At 40.2% G+C, this 19,400-nt stretch overlaps 1 protein-coding gene across 8 annotated transcripts in view; it reads right to left on the minus strand.

Annotated features, from left to right (window-relative positions):
* The window catches only part of SNCAIP (synuclein alpha interacting protein), a 141,407-nt gene that overhangs the window by 6,000 nt on the left and 116,007 nt on the right, over nucleotides 1-19,400 (minus strand). For 6 of the 8 annotated variants that reach the window (XM_074328559.1, XM_074328558.1, XM_074328564.1 and 3 more), the window contains 6 exons: nucleotides 17,834-17,947; nucleotides 10,240-10,365; nucleotides 6,322-6,491; nucleotides 4,943-5,035; nucleotides 3,287-4,355; nucleotides 1,957-2,027 (listed from right to left, as the gene is read on the minus strand). In XM_074328559.1, coding sequence (XP_074184660.1) covers nucleotides 1,957-2,027; nucleotides 3,287-4,355; nucleotides 4,943-5,035; nucleotides 6,322-6,491; nucleotides 10,240-10,365; nucleotides 17,834-17,947 — 1,643 coding nt within the window. The remainder of the gene's footprint in view (nucleotides 1-1,956; nucleotides 2,028-3,286; nucleotides 4,356-4,942; nucleotides 5,036-6,321; nucleotides 6,492-10,239; nucleotides 10,366-17,833; nucleotides 17,948-19,400) is intronic. The other 2 variants (XM_074328562.1, XM_074328563.1) reach the window with 2 other exon arrangements.

Here is a 19,400-nt window from a genome sequence, read left to right on the forward strand (position 1 = left end):
AGCATGTGAATCTGATAGGTTCAAAATTGAGCCTTCAGAAGAATTGTCCCTTAAACTGAATAGGAAAGTGTCAACCTCGGGTCAGATATCTGAGTAGCCCAAAACTCCATTTCGTGCTCTGACTTTTGTAATCCCACTATAGTAGATTGTTTAGCTTTGTTCCCTTGTTTGCAAAAAGACAGGATGAAATATTTCTGGCAGGTGAATCTACGATGATACTAAATTGTCTTGTTTGCAGGTGCTGTAGGAACCTGGAAGAAAAGAGAGGTCCTTCCCCCTCCCAAAGAGTTTGCAAAGTCTTTGTGCTTCCTTTCCGCAGGTAACTTCTGTGGAAGACAAAAGTGGAATTTTCCAGGCACCAGAAGGCACACCAGCCTAATGTGGAAACAGATAAGGGGGTGGGGGTGGGGAAGGTGGATTGGGAGGAACAGAAATGGGCCAATACCAATGTATTTGATTTTATTTATTTATTTTTCCATTTCCTTCCCACCCCTTGCACTGGGGCTCTCAGGACAGGTCGAATCCCTGTTCCAGTGGGGCAGGAAGTAGCACAGATTTAGGCAATATGTGAGCCTGACCCACGCAGAATGCTGGTGACTGGTAAATACCAAACCTCCAGGGCACTTCCTTCAATGTACTGAATTAATGAGACCCTTAGGGGCACCCCTTAAAATGACTGAAATTTAGTTTTCCTCTAGCCTGAATAGAGAGCTGGAGCAGAATAAATTCACAATTTAGAGGGGGAGAACAAAGGAGTGATATTTCATGCACCTCAGTATTCTGAACTAAAATTCATACCCACGACATATACACTCATGTTTGTGCATGTATAATGAGGTATACACACATGTGTATTCGGTTGGTGCAAAAGTAATTGTGGTTTTTGCAATTATTTTTAACCTTTTAAACCTCAATTACGTTTGCACCAATCTAATACACGCACACATAAACATTTTGGAGGATTTTGGAACAGTGCTGGGAGGCACATTATAATTTTAATTTAAATGATTCATTTAAATTAAATTTAAATAGACTTATTTTACATACTTAAATTTAACTTAAAGGATTCGTCTGAATTGAATTGAATTTAAATGACTGTAAAGTGACAGCGTCCTTTTAAAATGGTTTTGGGGTTTACCTCTTCTGACATAAACCAGGAAGGGGCTCTGACTGCATTAACTTCCCCTCGACTGCTCTCCTTTTCCTCCTCCCCTGCTTCCTGCCTTGTAGGGGAGAGGTGCCTATTTCCCCGAGGGTGAAAGAGAGCTGTGCTACAGAAGGACTTTGCCCAAGGAGGTGCCTGAACCACCTGTGACCTCCAAGATGATTCTTTTATGTACAGTCCATGCATTTTAAACCATAAACATTTTGTTGGAGAAAAAGCCTTGTTTTGTTGGGGGTGGGGAGACTCAGATACTGGCCTATTGACTGGCATTGTGGCTCCAAATGCTAAGCTGGAGCAATTTCAGAGTGGCAGGCCCTCGCTTCTCCCAAGGGAAGCACCATGGTGACGACAGGAGCTTTCAGTCTGCGATCAACAACAAAATCAAACCTCCACTCTGCTTCAAAGTTCTGATTCTGATCAGAGGTTGACTCATTCCACCCATGACAGGAAATTTAATTTCTATACTTACTTGGTACTTGACTCCATTAAAACAAAGACGGAAAGCCAAAGTCAACTGGGAAACAGCATGTTTGTGAGCTGAGTAGATTTCTGTGCCCTCTGCTGCAGGAATAAAGCCCCTCCTAAAAGGCACTTGGTCCCTTTCTGAGGTTCAGTTACAAGACTGCCTGCTTCTGTTTGGGGGAATAGTTATAAGCGTCTTTTTCCTTGGGGTCAGCCCCAGGAACTGGGGGTATTCCAGGAACATGTGCTCCAGGAACATGATTTAAAAGGACATGCAATTCAAAGCGAAGGCATGGCACTGTCAAACCATGCTTCCCTACACCACGTACCGTGCGTAGTTACGCAGGTGCTCTTCAATCAGCACGTTAGAGGAAAGGTTGATGCAGCTGCTGGACATCGCCTAGAGAGGTGCAATTAAAAGTCATCTGAAAACATGCAGCAAGCTCAGCACATGCACAAGTCTTAACAAACAGGAGGCATGCAGGAGAGAGATTAGACTAGGACAGAAGCTTCATAGGAGCATGGGGAACTGTTGCGATAATTCTTCTTTTACTCCTGAGTGAGAGAACCCATTAAGTTTCTTGGAAACGTTTTTTTTCGAGCAATGTATATTTGGACATATCGAACCCCAAGGATCTGGTGTTTGGGGCACAAGTGAGACTTTTCTAGCTGATATAAACACATGCCAAAGTCCTTTATAACAAAGACAATTTACGGTGGAAATCAGCTGGTGTTTAACTAGAGAAATATTAACTAAAACTTGATTTTGGCATTGCAAAAAGAATTGAATAGTTCTTAGACCTCCCTGGGAGTTTACCTTGTAGCAAATAATAAACTATGCAGGTTGTGACTCTCTAGATTTCATGATGGATATTGAGGGTCCTTCCATTTCTCAGAGAGTTTTGCATTTTGACTGCTATACCATTTTTTTTTTCCTTGATGGCATGCATGCACAGAGCATGCAGGAAATACTGCCTAAAAAGAGGTTTGTATCCCTTATTCTCTGAATTTAAACCACAGATTATAGTGCATGGTTTTCCAATAAATGCAATTATAGAATGAAGTTCATGGCACACTCTGCCATCCCCTGTGTACTGGCAAGCACTTCAGACTGCTATAGCTTCCTGATCAAAACTTGGGGGCGTGCATCGTAAAATGCCATTGTGGAGGTCCCTGTGGTGTATGCATTTCAAAGGTCATCCCAAAGTTGAGTAGTTAAGACTTTAGAAATAGAGTTTCTATTTATGTGCTCTTTAATTGGGTTTGAGAATAAACTATCCAGTCACACGAGGAGAACAAACTCTTCCTGAGGCAGAATCCACGCCAAATTAGGGTCTGACTTTACATCGATTGGTGGTCTAATCTTGTAGAAATGCTTCCCAGTCTAAGACTCCTAACACTCAACGATCAAACTATTTAGGGAAATTTAGGGACCAGAACATAATTTCCTGTGATTTATTTAACCTTTCTCTCAGAGTCTTTTTCCAGACGAAGAGCAAAGGGTATGTACTGGAACATGAATTTGGCTGTCCATGCATCCCTTTGGAATTTTTCTGAGGAATACCTCAAGGTAGCAAAGGTCAACAATATGTAGTGTTTGTCAGAAATGACATAATTAATTCAAAGGAAAAAAAGAGGTATTCTCCAAATAGCACTCACCGCCTTATTCTTTCCTTTGCTTGCAGAGCTCACGGGATTTCCCTTGGCATCTGGCGTCTTCCTGCCGAGTGAGGTTAAGGGCAGGGTGGAGGTCTTCAGCTGGCTGACTGTCTGATAGTTATTGTTATTGTTCTGGTTGCCACTCAGTGTCTCCATGATGGATCGGAAAGTTCCGAAAGGCCTTTTGAGTTGATCCCCTGATTCGCTACTCGTAGATGTCCGCTGGAGGGTCCTGCCCTTATCTCTGTCCTTCTCTCCATTCAGTTCAAGATTAGATTGCTCCATCTGCACCACAGGCTCCTCAAAGGTAACTCTGAGTTTCAAGTTCTGAGACGTCCGACGCTTGGAAGATGGAGACTTGAGGGCACTCTTGGGACTCGTGGCTACTTTCTGGGCCGCAGTGCTGTCAGGGCTGGGCTGAGTGGGGTCTCCAGAGGACTGGTTTGGGGGAGTAGTCCCTGAACCTGGACACTGGGATTCCAAGTCTGGTTCGCTGCTCTCTGAGGTGGGAGATGGGCTGTGACCATCCAGAGATTTGGAGACCTTGATACTAAAAGGGAACCTACGTCCTGATGCCAAGGTGTGTTTCTTTATCATCAAGTGTAAGCTTTCTGCACTGTCCATGCTCTCCACGCTTTCCACGATGGGCTGCGGTCTGGGTCTGTCAGGCTTTCTCACGGGTGTGCTCTTGGGGTCCTCAGAGTTGTTGGAGTCTGTATCGGACTCACTCAGTGACCGCTGCATCAATTGCCTCAGCCTGGCTAACTTCAGTTCCCTCTTCTCCAGAGGGATCTTTTTGGAATTTCTAGAGGAAGCTTGAGTATCCTGGAATTCCAAGGACAACTTTTCCTGGGTGCAGACATTCTCTGAGATATCTTTGCCCAATAACTGACGCAGGATTTTATCAGAATCTTCATCTTTTGCTTTAGCCCTAGCCCGGCTGGATGCTGACAGGCTTCCAAGAACCTGCATCCCCTCTTGAACTCCTGATTTGCTTTTGGCTACAGACTCATCATCTGTATCTGGGGATTTCCACTGGGACTTCCTGGAAGCTGGGGAGGATGGTGAACTGAAAACAGGATGAAGGACAAATAAGATGATTTCCCACTGGGTCAATATGACTTGGCCACAAGTCACAGCGTGGCCTTTGCTGCTACTAATAACTTACAAATCAGTAAGATTGGAATAAGAATAATCACTTAACGTCTGTTCAAAGCAATTCACAAATACCCCACCGTGGTATCCATAACCAAAGTATAATATGCCTCACACCTTACACTATTGACTAAATTTGTCTATTTTACTACTTACACATCAATTTTGCACAAATTTTCTCAATCCCATCTTCAACAATCTTATGAACCTACATATCCTTATTCCCATTTTATAAATGAAGAAATGAAAGACTCTGAAAGAGTAAGTGACTTCTTGGTAGTCATGGAATGAAGAAATGGCAGAGCAAGAGATTGATCCAGGTCTTCTGACCCTAGCTCCAGTGCCTTTTCCATGCAATATCTAATTTTTATTCCTCTTTATAAAAATAAAATGTTTTATGTTGTTATCTTCTTAAAAGACATAAAAAAGAAAGCTCCCCAAAAGAAGGTTCAGAGATTTAAGAGACTTAAGAATTCTGACCACCCATGTTCCTAGCGTTACCTGGGTGAAGAAAGGAGAGACTTGCCCTCTGATTTCTGGGCTTCTAGAAGTTGTTGGAGCTGGCTCTGCAGCGTGACACGTTCCATTGTCTGCCTGGGATAAACAAACCCAAGACACATAAGCTCTCTGATACATGGCCACTACTATTAACTAGTAGGTATAGTTTTTTCACGATTATTTCAAATGAGTTGCAATGAATCCAAAAACCTCAAAAACATGCCTAATTTTCATCCTTACAGTCAGAAATTTTCCTAAAGATACAGTCAAAAGCATCCCAAATGGATGTAAATTTATTATTGATATTGTGAAAAACTGTAAGCAACCTAAAGGCTCATTGATAAGACTGAGTAAATAATTTAGAGTTATTTCTATAAAGAGAACTATTAAAAATGATAACATACTTAAATGTTTATACCATAGAAAAATTTTCCCTAATATATGTGTGTGTATATATATATATATATATATATATATATATATATATATATATATATATATATATAAAGTGTATTTTACTTTCGTTAAGTGAAAAAAGGAAGTTATAAAATATGGTGTGTAGTGCAATCTCATTTTTAAGAAAACTCTCCAAATAAGGTCCCTCTCTGGGGTACTAAGGGGTAGGACTCCAACACACTGTTTTCTGGGGGAGGCACAATTCAAACCATACTACCTAGATTTGTAGATTAGGATTTGTAACAGAGCTGAAGGTTGCCGTTTCTAAGTAGTAACTATGTTTGCTAACTATAAAGAGTTGGTAAAAGTACTCTAATAGGAAACGGCACCCAAGATGTCTCCCACTCAGAATTTTGGTCTGGAAAAACTAGTGTTTTCCCTCCTGGCTCCTGCACCTCTCTGGGTTACCGGTGTCCTGCAGCCCGATGCGTAGAGTGTACTATGGCCGTACAAAGTGGTGATGGTTACCATGGTACCTGTCTGTAATTACCCAATCTTACATTTTTCTTTTTGAGAAAACTGAGAAACTGACCCATCTCTAACTAGCCCTTTTCTCTCTCTCATGCACTTTCTGTTGTCCTAGAATATTAAGGACAGAAGTTTGGGGATGATGCCCCTGTGTGTGCTTTCTACGTCTGCTATGCAATCTGGCCCTGAGATGGGAACATGGAGAGGGGATCTCCTGATCCACTGTGGCTTAAATCCTGTCTGTTTGTTTCAATATCATCTTGTCCCTGCAGCTGTGGCATCTTCAGCATGAACGCTGGCTGTGAGGATTTGGGATGGAGGAAGAAATAAAGATGAGGAGAATGCTAAGAAGTCCCCGAACAATCCACATGCGTGGAGTTTACTAAAGCACCTGGCTGACACCTACACAAAATGAGGATGATCCAGACTTTGTTCTCAGGGAATGAACAGGCACTTACTCCTTTAGCTGCTTGGTTAACTTCACCACCTGAGAGGCCAGTGACATGCAGGTTTCCACCACCACTAGGTACCGGGAGCACAGGGTGTGCCCGTGGCGCTCGGCACTCTGGGAGGGCTTGTCCCCGGCGTGGTTCTGCATGGTGACATTTGCTCCATATTCAACCAGGGTCTGTCAGAAAGTGCAGAGACGTGATCATATCAGGACCTCCTTCTAAATATGATTTTTAAATGACTGTAACAGAAGGTTGAATGGAACTTTTTCTGTTATTCCAAAACCAGTTACCAGAGCCTATGGCAGGATGGGGTGGGGGAGAGGGGTACCATCACATACAAAAGAAAGTCTCTGGTGAGCTGCCAGCAGCCGGTATCAGACAGCTCCCTTTGGAGCCTACAAAGATGCAGTGGACCAGTCCTACTACTCTCAACCCCACCACAGCCTCAAAAGGAGACCGGAAAGGGGAGAGCTGGCTGTATCCTTAGAGTTCTCTCCATTATGAGGAGTGCAGGGCAGTGTCTATGGTGAGACACTGTCTCTTTCAATGGGTGGGCTCATAAAGTTTGGGGATGCTTGTAAGGAGGAGGGAGAGGAATTTTGTTGACCTCTTCCTATGTACTTGGGAAGCACACTTGATCTGTTGCTGAACCTACCTGATGAAGAATAAAAGAACAGGAGAGAAAAGGCATGGCAGAGGCTGTGAAGCAGCCCACACTCCCACCACGTGCCATGGCAAGGATACGTCCCGTAGATTGAGCAGACATTGCAGAAGGGAGTTTGGTGCAAGCCTGTTTTCACTCCACTAAAAAGGAGAGGGTTCTCCAGCATGGGATGCAACAGAGGTGGAGGGAATTGTATGAGGAAGGAGGGCGGAAGGTTGGGGCCAGATCTAACCATGTCAGGCACCAGTGGGGAGGCTCCAAAGGGCTCTCTGAAGACACCACCCACCATGCCCATCAGAAGTCAACATCTGAAGGCTGCCCACAGAGAGCATCAGTGGCAAACCCTAGTGAGTCAAAGAAGCAGTGACAACTTTCAGGGAGAGTGTCATCACCTTCCCCAGCTAGGCCAAGAGACAGTTGACACTTTTTTCTCTCCATACCTCCTCTTTGTCCTCAATACTGGAGCTCAGAAGAGAGAGGGGAATAGGAGCTAGTGTGGAATGTAAAACGCCGATCATGCCCACTCTCCATGCCAAGTTCCTGGAGCCCTGAGTCTAATCTGGGTTGGGGATGAGAATGCTTTGAGTCAGAAATAAAACTGAGATCCTAAATTGGTTTGGAGTAAATGTTGACAGTGAAAAGCAAGCAAAAAGTTACGGAATCTGGCCAATGTCTCATGAGTAGAGGAGAGAGACTGGATGAAGCATGGCTGACATCATTAATTAAAAATAAAAATTCTTTTGTATTTATGCTGTGATGACATGAGCTTCCACAAACAGCTGTTACATCAATATTAATCCACTACCACAGTCTGACATATTCTTTGACACTCTTGAGATGAGATGATAGGTCTCTGGATTTATTTTAGTAATAAGTGATGTTTTTCCCACGAGCAATACTGGTAATTTTTAAATTCCCAGACTCAGAGACCATTAAGAAGCCTCATTTTCCTTTTGGTTTATGATCACTCACCATGAAAGGTCGATCTGCCACAAAGTCATTGCCACCTACCTCACAAGTGTGTCACGGAGACCACCTTGCCCTGAGCGCTCATGGCTCTCTGACAGATTCAATGTAAACACACCCTGGTATCACTCCCTTGACTCTGGCCTCTGCAGTTTTCTTCCCAATGTTTTCCAAACTCAGTCCCCTTCTCACCTCATAAGGAACACTGCTCACCCCCTTTTCTACTTGCAGTCTCTTTCCTTTTTTTTTTTTTTTAATCTTACACCCAGTGTAGAGACACGCTTCCAAGATTATCCAAGTTTCCACATCCATGGTATCTAGCGCCAAAAACATCATTTGTGTTAAGTGGAGTGATGAATGTTCTGAAAAGACAGACTGCCTTTCCTCACATATTAAAAAGAAAAAAAACCTGAAATCTCAAACAGAATTAGTGATTCAGCTGGTTTTCTTTGGCTTTCTGTCATTTATTAGCTGATAAAGAAGTTATTTCAAGACTATTGAATATTAGAGTGTTTTGTTAAATGGAAAAACAAAGCTTTTGGTTTTTATTCCAATATTTTTCCTCCACAAGAAATTAATGCTACTCCTTTCATCTTTCTGCAGACCCTGGTAATAATTTAAATTTCTCTCTTTTCTATACTCTCCCATTTCTCATCACTCCTTTTACAGCTTGGTGTCTTAAATTAGAAGATGCACGCTAGTCCAACAATAGTGGGGAAACTTTCAGATACTTGGAATATTTTCTATCAACCAAAGAGCAGTTGCATGTTACCTCTGCCTTTTGTTTTTATGAATCTCTTGACTTTTATATTTATAGCTTTCTCATATCTTCTGTCATTTCCCGAGTCCTTTCTACTTTCCTGAGCAACCGGTTCTCACTGCCCTGTTCTCTCTCAGATACAGTCTACCTTGCACACAGTAGGACCTGAATGAATGCCTATTAAATAAATGAGCACATTGAATTTGCAATAAAAGAAATGACACGTAAGGCAAAAAAAAAATTGTTGCTTTCTTAGAGTTGTTATGTACACATAACATATTTTGAAGTATATGAATTTAATGAAATACAAGTATTTTCTCTAATCATGGCCGTCAGCCATAAGTTATCAATGGCTCTTTCCCCACATCTCTGGGAGATCTGGGAACAAAGCCATAGGTGTTGGGTCCTTTACAGTCAGAATGGTGTGACTGGTCTGATTCTGGCAATTATGATCACTGTTCATAAATTAAATTCCAGGCCAAATCTAAACTTTAACTTGGCTCCCAATTCAAAGCTTTTCTTCTCCTCACACGGCCACTCCTCTTCCCCTACTCCTCTGCTATCCTCTCTCTCTGCTTTATCATTCAGGGCCTTAGCATTTTTCTGGGTGAAAAGATCTGGTTTTACACCCACATGGCCAAGCTTCTGAAGACCCTCGCTGGACACTCCTACCATGTGCTGTTAGGATGGCAGCCTCAAGTCTGGCTCAGCTTCTGCAGCTGGCATTCACCTGAGGATGAGATGCTGACTCTTCCTGTAGGTTCCCACGCTCTGTAAGCCGCCCTCTTGGATGACCCCTCCTGAGATTTGGGGCAGGGGAGGAACCTCCCTCCCCTCTCCTGTGGCTCTGCTCCCTAACCTTTATACCTCATTGCACACACAGACCACGGTAATACCTGTAAGGCATGTTGGGCTTAAAAGATGAGGCTTGAGGCTTGAGGGTGGAGTGGGCCAACCAAGGCCATGGCTAGCCTGCCCAATAGCTGAGAGGATCAATATCTGAGCCCCCCCCCCCACACCCATCAATTCTGGGCATGTGAGAGCTCAGTTCTAGTCCCGACAAAGGCGGGGGTGGGGGGAGGGGGGCGGTTACTATCCAAAGAAGTCTTCTAATCCATTTTTTAAAAATCTGCCCTGTGTTTCATATACCCGGGAAGGAGAAGGGCGCTAATGTCAGCCATTGGAGAGACTGAGAGATGTCAGTCTGGTTTTGATTTCCTGCTGCCTTGAGCACACAGGAGTGTTTAATATCTATTGTCATCAGCATTGGGGTTTAAAGTAATGTTGAGAGAGGAGAAATAGTCCCTTTCAACATCCTGTGACACTCAAGGAGAATCTCATAGGGCTATTATGCCAGGGTCTGTGTGGATTTCTGAAAGTACAGACATATCAATATAATTCCTTATTATCTACTGCAATAGAAAAAGCTAGTTTAATCCATTCTCCTGATGAACAAAATTTCCATTTTTTAAAAAATTTTATTTTACTATTTGATAAACTCATTTTCCTCTTCAAAGCAGCAGGGCCCGTGTACCTGTATACACCCAAGGTAGCCATGCTGTGAGGCGACGTGAACGGCACTGTTACCATCCTGGTCCACTTCATCCAACGAGATGCCCTGTTCTTGCATAAACTGAAGAAGCCACAGAAGAATCTTTTCCTTAAACACAAAGGGGTTTGGAATTAATGGGCTAGCATGTTGAGAAATCTAATACAATGACAGAGGAAAACAAAACTCCAAATTATGAAGTTGAGCTATAACCAAGCTTACCATATCAAGGGAAAATTCCCATGCAGCACGAACTGAAAATTCATGAATCTCTGACTGAAGTCAATGAAAGTGGAACACTCAGAGAATTTTGAGAGCAGGGAGTTATCTCAGAACTGCTCTTGTGTTACTTACTTATTCTATAGATGGGAAAGTTGATTTGCAGAAAGTTTGGGGATCTCCTCAAAGTCACACAGTGAGACACATCCAAAGTGGAAACCAGAACCCAGGCCTTTTGATTCCGAGGCAATGTTTTTGCTACTTTGTTATACTGTCTGTAGGCTTCAAGAATATTATTACAAAACCTTGAGCTGTTGGGATAACTAGCTTTTACTTTTAAATTTATTATGCTTCATTTGTGTCTTCCTAATTCCATACCTCCTACAATCAACAGGCTTACAAAAAGAGGCAACAATTTAAGTTGCCAAGTATAAGATAACCAAAATAAAACTGGGACCCTTTTGATTTTTCTGACAAAATAAATATTGGTAGTGTTTTAAAGGCAAAGCTTTCTCTTCTTCCATGTTAAAGGGAGGACACCTAAAGCTCTGAACACAACCTTTCAAAAGCAAAGACACAGAGCAGTCAGTGTGTGTTCCCATAATCCGTTTACATTTTACCCACTGAGTCTTTGTGGTATTTTCATGTTACGTTTGGCCTCGGGAGAAAGCCGGGGGATGGGATTTCACTGTTTTAAAATAGAAAAATTAAGTATAATGTTAAAAAAATACGAGAGTGGTAAAAACAACAGCATGAAGTTTAGTGGGTGGAATTTGACATTTAAAAAGATGATCATGTGTTTGAAATAGCCTTGAACCTCTCCTTAGCCTTCTAAAGGATTTCTTTTTTTTTTCCCCCCAGTTATTTGCTCGGACTGGTCATGAACTTTTATACTTTTCTGGATTAAATTTGCCTTCACCTTCTGAACATGCCAACTAATCTGCTAAAGGAATGTTGGATAAAAACAGCCACCTCCTTTAATGTCTCACCCCTCATGTGGGGAACAGGGCACTGTGGATGAAGGCATCTGGGACCTCAGGGACAGGTTGAACGTTTGCACCCCACTTTTCCACATGAGCAATCAGGGAGTCAGCCCCCTAAAGAGCAAGGAGAGAAAAATGTAACCAGTGCCTACAATCTACGAAGAATGCACCCAGGGAAAGCAGAGTGTGAGCTACAAAAGCAGTCAGATCTCATAGAGGAGGAGGTAGAGCAGAGCCTGGAGGCCAGGCTGGGAGTTCGAATCTGCATAAAGATGTGCTGAGAGGCTGTAATCCTCAGAGGCAAACGTGCAGAAAGTTAGAGCTGAAATTTGGACCAGAACAAGTGATGTTTTACATGCACAAGGTAGAATCATTTGCTTTATTTTCCCTAATTTGGTAGGAAAAGAAAATTAGATTATTTTTATTTGGAGACAGATAATTGCACCATGTGAGCTTAACCCCGGAAAAGATCTGGATGAGGGGACGTATTTCAGGATAAAGGACATACCGTTGGGTTTGATGTCTATGGTAAGACATAGAAACACCAAGAAGGTAGATTGCTGCAACTCTACCAGTGAAAAAGACAGCCCCGCCATCTTCAGTGGGTCATTCTCAAGCTTCTAGGGACTTGGGCTTGCACCATATTAAATCATGGAATCTGAATATTGCAGAGTGCAAGAGATTTTAGGGAATCATAAAATTCAAACACTCTTATCTTACAAATCAGAACACTGAAGAAGATAACTGGATATTTTCTGATATTCTAGCAGCTTCCTTCTTTAGTAAGGAAAGTTCAGAAGAGTTCAAGATATTGGAAATGTTTTATATGTACTTATTGGTCAGGCAGTTTTTCATATTTTTCACATTCAATGAAATATTATAGTGGATATTATAGTCAAATCCACATGCACAGAAAATGCTCTTTAGTATAATTCACAGTGTTTTGACTTTTACTAAAGGGGTTGGAAGAAATGGAATGCCGCATTTCATAAGACTAAGAATTTTCCCCTTGTAGAAATCTGGGAAAGAATGTAGAGGCCTGCACTTCGCAGGGGCTTGATAATCTGAGAGAACAAGACAAGGTCTGTGAGAGTTGCCTTGGCTCGATGGCTCTCCAAGTTAGGTTCAGTCCATGGTGTTACAACGACCTGCCTTCTTTTCTTATGATTGCATGGATAACTCTTTCTTCTTTACAATTCAATATCTTACCCAATTCAATATGTAAGACTTACATAAAGGAAGACCATTATTTTAACGTTCAAAATAAGACAGGTCTTTGCTCAGCATCTGAAATTCAGTTTTGTGCTCTGCACTGGTCAATTTACTTTGGTAAAAACATATGCAAACGGCCTGTCTGCTGAGATATTTTACGGAAACAAAAATCTCTTCTATGCTATTGTGCAGAGAAACACAACCAAAGGGGGCTGGCGGACTACACACCAGGTCTAACAACCAACATTTAAGATTTCTGAGATGGACATGGAGATCGCTACAATCCCCTCATTTTAGTAAAAGCATTTAGCATCCACTTCCGGAGATGTTACCTTCTGCCCTGATTCTGGAGGACACATCAGTAGGACACATTTGCTGTCCTATAGTTTAACCAGTTGACACATAACTAATAAGGAGAACAGAACAAATACAGCTGCTTTCTCCAACCAAGACTGCCCTTATGAATACATATGTATGCAATGCTGTTTACCTCTCTTTAGACCTGGAGTGCTACCTCCCTGCCTCCATTCTCTCTCTCTTTCTCTCTCTTTGTGTCCGTGTCAGGGAAGAGACGTTAAAGGAAGAATGTACCTTTGGATCTTCATTTTCCCAAAAGTATTGCTTTCAGAGAACATCCAATGCAGTCGCATGGATGGGGAGTTTCTTCTGTATTATTTGTCTTACAAAACGCCTCTCCAACTTACATTCCATCCATCCATCCACCCACACATGTCCATCTATACATTCAACTTTCATCTATTGCCTGAAAACTTCCTTCATCTACTCGTTTCCTCCGCTGGGGTGGTTCAGCTCTTTTGGTTTTAATGTTGTGTTTTTTATATTCGTAAAGGCAATGCAATTTGTTTCAAGCTGCAATTAATATACGAAATTTATGAGACAGGCTGGACAATGTCTAACAAAAAATGTAATTGAAAAGTATGCTACAGGTTCATTACTGGTTTGAATAAAATCTCTATAGTTTTTGATGCAACCACAAATTCGGAAGGAGGCAGCTTTATCTGTGATCATACATCATCAATTAGAAGATTCATTCTGGTTTTGAGATGTTAAAATATATAAAAAATGGCCAGTGACAACTTAATAATGTCATTTATTGTAATATAAATTTGGAATTCAGAGATAGTAAAATGTGGGGAAAAAAAAGAATTACTATATCTAAGAATTGATTAAATAGGTTAAGGCCTAAATAATTCTTTGGTGAGTTTTTCTTATACTTTACTTATGGTGAAATAAATAAGCTAAATAATATTGATAGCAATAAATATAATAAACTGGAAGATATTCAATAATGATAATATCCAACATCTACCTAGAAGCTGCAATGGGCATTGTTTCATGTGGCTTTTCCCATTGAGTCCTCAGAACAACCCTATGAAGAAGGCTCCATTATCTCCATTTTAAAGATGAGGAAACTGAGGTTCAGGGAGACCATTTCTTTTTTCTTTTTTTAAAAAATAAATGTATCCAAGGCCACTGAGCTAGTAAGCAGTCGGGCTAAGATTTAGACTCTCAGACAGCCTGAGTCAGGAGCCCATGATCTCTGTGACTGTTTCCTGTCTTCTGAGTATGAATATCCAAAATTGCTAGGTGCCCCATGACCTCTGACTCTGTAAAGGACACGCTCCCTTTGTACCCTTTGGGTCACAGAAATCAGAAATCACGGTCAGCTACCTGCCCGTCAGTTCGTGGGTTCACGGAGCTCCATATCGGTTATGCTTTTACTAAGATCAGTCCTTGGAGAGAGGATGGAAGCTCATGTGAATCAAAGATTTTTCTATTTTGCTTTCATCTGCAATCGCAGCACTCTCAGTGTTGTTTACTTATTTCTACCCCATGATGGTGAAACAATAAAGCCAAAGGAATATTTCCCTTTTTAAAGTAAATTGTGGAAAAACAATAACACACAGCTTGTGGAAGCACTGCCCCCTCACCAGCATGCCCATCACTGTTCATGCCCATTCATAGGAATTGCTGAGTCTTTTCTTTTTTCAAAGCCTGCCTCCCTCCCCCTTTAATCTGTATCAGGGCGAACATTGAAAATGGAGAATGAACACCACAGCGTGGGCAAAGGTAGTCTTGGTAAATGCTCATTGCCATGATGGAGGCTGTTTTAGTAGCAGAATCTCTTGACCAAAAGCCATGTGAATGATTCGGAAACAAAATGAGCACAGGTCTGAAGTTGAAAGTAACATGGAGTCCACTGAAACAGTGACCAATGCAAGACAGGCAGCCCCTCTGAGGGCAAAAACTTTGCTGGGAGCCTGGATGAGACCATTTGAACCTTCATGTTAGAATAAAACAGACCAAGCTACACAAGCTGTACCTTTAACTTGAGACAATTCTGTCTCAATTGTTTCGCCAGCAATCTCTGTCTCAAGAGACAGAAAAGCAGGCTTATCCGAGGAGAACCCCCACTCATTCCTGAGTCTCCCCAAGGCTTTCACCTTCATGCTCCCTGTGCCAGCTCTGCTAGGTACAATCAGGAAATGAAATAATTGCACCCTCTGAGACTTCATGTGTCAAGATGAGGAAAATCAATTCCTATCACCCAAAGATCTATCACTCCAGACCACCACTAAAAACTGCTGGCTACCCTGTGCTATTGGAGTCTTTAAAGGTAATTTTTACAAGAAAAAGGACACAAATTGGGAGTCCAATGGAGCCCATCCTTTAAGAATCTATATGAGGGGCAGAGGGCAACTAAAATAAACGGAGAGAGGAATTTTCCTCTGTACTATCCTTTCCAGAGGTATTTACTGAAGAAACAAAACCAGAACACACTCAAGTGCCTGCTTGATACAGAAAAAACTTGCATGTGCTGAATCCATTAGAAAACTGTTCAATAACAGCCTTCCTTGTGAAAATATTAGCCTTGTAATGGTTCCAAGTTCAGCATCTCCACAGGTTATCTGTTACATAAGTGGCTGCAGCGGATGTAGGATGGCTGGACAGAATTTACAGTTCTAATGGGTTTCTACATTTTCCACTTGGATAGGAATGTACTCCTAAGGGCGCTGCTGGACTGCCTTATTCAAAGCTGCACTGTAGGTCATTAAAAATGCTTATCAGCTTGAAATAACAACTGAAGATTGATGCTAGCATGAAGCAAATGTCTGACACTGCTCTTCCCATAGGTCACTAATTTCCATCTTTTCCTCTATCTGAACTCATAGCCACACTATCACCCAACTAGTCCCAGAAAAAGCACTTTCTTTTGTTCTGTCCCAGTAGCTTCCAAATTATGAGAAACCCACTGTGAGAGCTGAATAGAGAAACTGGCATATAAAAGCAACATTTCCCAAGACAAAGAATGCTGGATGCCCCATTATTTACATAAAGTCTCAGAACAGGGATGCATGCTTTCCTCCTTTGCTTTGGCAAACACTACCGAAAGTACAGGCAGCCTTTCCACTAATATCAAAATTCCTTCTGAGACTTTATTATAAGCAAATGAAATAAGGAACGAAATAACTATTCTGACAGTTTGAGAATAAATAAAATTCTATTTTATACTGGAAAGTATTTCTAAAGATTGGCAGTGATAAAATTCTTTTGGTCACTTGAAAATTGCATTCTGCCCTTTGCCGGTATAAGTAAAACAGGGGCATCTTTGGCAAATGCGTATTAACTATTATGACTGTTTGTAGGCTACCATGGCTGTACCATACACAAAGAAAACAGAGTAATCATTTCTAAGACAGTGGCTTTTACAAATTTTCAATGTTTTCCCTGCTTCTTTCTTCATTTAATAAATTTAGTACAGGCACGTACTAAATGGCTGTGTAAGGTACTCCATATATGTATGTATCACAATGTGTTGTTAGACAAAGTTATAAAAAAATTGGTCTTCGTCAGCTATATCAATGCCACTGTCAGCAAGTTATACGAGTTATGTACACAGATGGAGACAAAAGAGAATCTGGCCCTGAAGTCAGAGGACCTGAGTGAGATCCAGTCTTTTTGCTCTTACTAGCCAATAGACCACGTGCCAGTCACTTAACTTTCTTCAGTTTCTTCATCTATCGTATGGGGATACAAACGACATGATCTAACAGGCTTGTTATAAGGAATAAGTCAAATAATGTACACAAATTCCAGTGGCATGTACTTGGTACAGACAGGAAACAGTACATATAAGTATAAATATATACATACATATAATATATATATATACACACACACATTTATGTATGTATATATATATGTTTGTGTATATATATGTGTGTATATATATGTGTGTGTGTATATATATATGTATATATATATATATATATATAAATTGAAGTTACCATGGCACAAAATAAACCATCATCTAACATGACTCCTACTAAAGAAAGACTTTAGTAATATTCTCCAAGTCAATTTTTTGAACTTGAGATTGTCATGCTTCAGGAAAAAAACGCATAATCTCTTGTTGACAATACCACAATTTACTGCCACTGGGGAAAGTTTATGAAGCCAAAGGGGATACAGTTATATGCATGAGAAGCAATTTTCTTTGCCACAAACAAATATGACTAAATCTATTTTAATATAGTGCTGACTTTATTTTTTAATGACTCAGATTGGCATTTTGTGGTTCCATTTTTTAAAAAGATAATTTATATTCATCTGTGCACATCAATTACTCACACTGGGATTTCCTAATGTAGAAATTGGTTGTAACTGAGACTCGTCTAGTTAGCATGCTTGCTCATCTTTAATGGAGGGAGATTTCTTCGATAAATGTCTTACTAAAGATTTTCTTCTTAATTTTGGGTTCAAGAATACTTATCATTTGTCTTTTTGACAGAAGTTAAATATGTTTATTGTAGAAAATTTGGAAAATACTGAAAAATACAAAAAAAGTAGTTATAGAGTATTAACTACTATGAATATGTCGTGATAGTCTTATTAACTATTTCTTTCTCTCTCTCCGAAATCCAAATTTGATACCAAATTACAGGAACAGTTTTGTATCATACATTTTAACTAAATATTATATAATGAATATTTTCCCATAAAATTTCATCATATGGATATAGCTTCATTATTTATTCAATATCCTATTATGGAATATTCAGGTTGTTTAAAATATTTTTTCATTAAAAATACTGTAGCAAATATGATTGCTTATAAATCTGATCATTAAAAATTTTTCATACCTGGCCAAAGCAACCTGCGTAATGAATAAGGCTTGGAAAATCCTTAGAACAACTTAATTCTGCAATGGCTTCTGTTTCACTCACCATCCAGCGTACGCACTCCAACTGACCATTCTGCATTGAAAAACAGAGAAAATGAAAAATTTAAGGTCACTCAAGTTTTAAAAATAGTTTATAGATGGTAATTTTACCAAGGGAAGAAATCACATGAATTCTGGCATTTATATCTGGCTTAATTTATTTACAATACAGGTATATCACCTATTTCTGATATGTGGTTTTGGCTCTAAATCAACTACAGAGTTTACTTAAATACATTTTCATAATTTTAATCAGTTATTTTAAAAACACTCTATTGAGTTATAATTTGCATACTATAAAAATACACCATTTTTAAATATACAATTTGATGAATTCTGATAAATACCATATTTTTGCCATGTATAATGTGCACCTTTTTGCCCAAATTTATGAGGGAAAAATAAGGATGCCATTGTACATTGGCAGTACTAATTATGTATCTATATAAATATTTTTATTCTTTTATTTATGCTTATGAGTTAAAAGTGTAACTGTAGAAATCAACAATGAGGTCCATATGCAAAATAATACCCTGGAATATGATAATCGGTTTTGTTGAATTTACAACGAATTTGCAACAATGAAGAGTTCTTGGTCTTCTCTGATGCGTAAATATCATAAATTTGTTACCGGTACATAAAATTTCTTGTACCTTGTATCTATTCTTGTGTTTTTTAATTATTTGTTACATAAAATTTCTTACACCATAATATCTTAATAAATAAATGCTAAAATGCCTTTATAATTATTTATAAGTACCTAAATGTAAACAAATAAAAATTTGAATGCAAAAAATTAAAACAAAATAGTTTTTTCCCTGAAAGTTTGAGCCAAAAAGTTTGGGTGTACATTATACGTGGGAGTGAATTATACACGGCAAAGTAGGGTACATACTTGCTTGTAACTGTAATTCCAATCAAGATAGAGATCATTTCCATCATCCCACCAAAAAAATTTCTACTAGCCCTTTGCTCCCATTCCCTTCGCCTTTGCCCTGGGCAACCACTGATATGATTACTGTCACCATAAAATATAGTATGCACTCTTTTGAATCTGGCTTCTTTCATTCAGCATAATACCTCTGAGATTTGTCTAAGCGACTGCTCATAGGAGCAGTTTATTCCTTTCTATTGCTGAGAAGTATTCCATCGTCTGACTAGATCCCAATTTGTTTATCCATGAGCTCTTAGAATAGACGTTTTCCCTGTGAGAAGTTAAAATGTTAGGATTCCAGAATAAAGAAAGACGAAATAATCCTATCGTACTGGCTGCAATGCTACTTCCCTGAAGCCTTCCCGCGGTGCCAACAGTAGATGTCTTCTCTGGTGCCCAGATCCCACATTGCACAAACCAGGGAGGCAATGGTGACATACGCGTATATATAACCTAGCGATTAAGACCCAGACTGTGAAATGGATTTAAGTCCTTAATCTACCACTTAGTAGTTACAAGACCTTGAAGGAGTTACTTCACCTCTCTGATACTC

Source organism: Rhinolophus sinicus, linkage group LG03, assembly GCF_036562045.2.
Source record: "Rhinolophus sinicus isolate RSC01 linkage group LG03, ASM3656204v1, whole genome shotgun sequence".
NCBI lineage: Eukaryota > Metazoa > Chordata > Mammalia > Chiroptera > Rhinolophidae > Rhinolophus > Rhinolophus sinicus.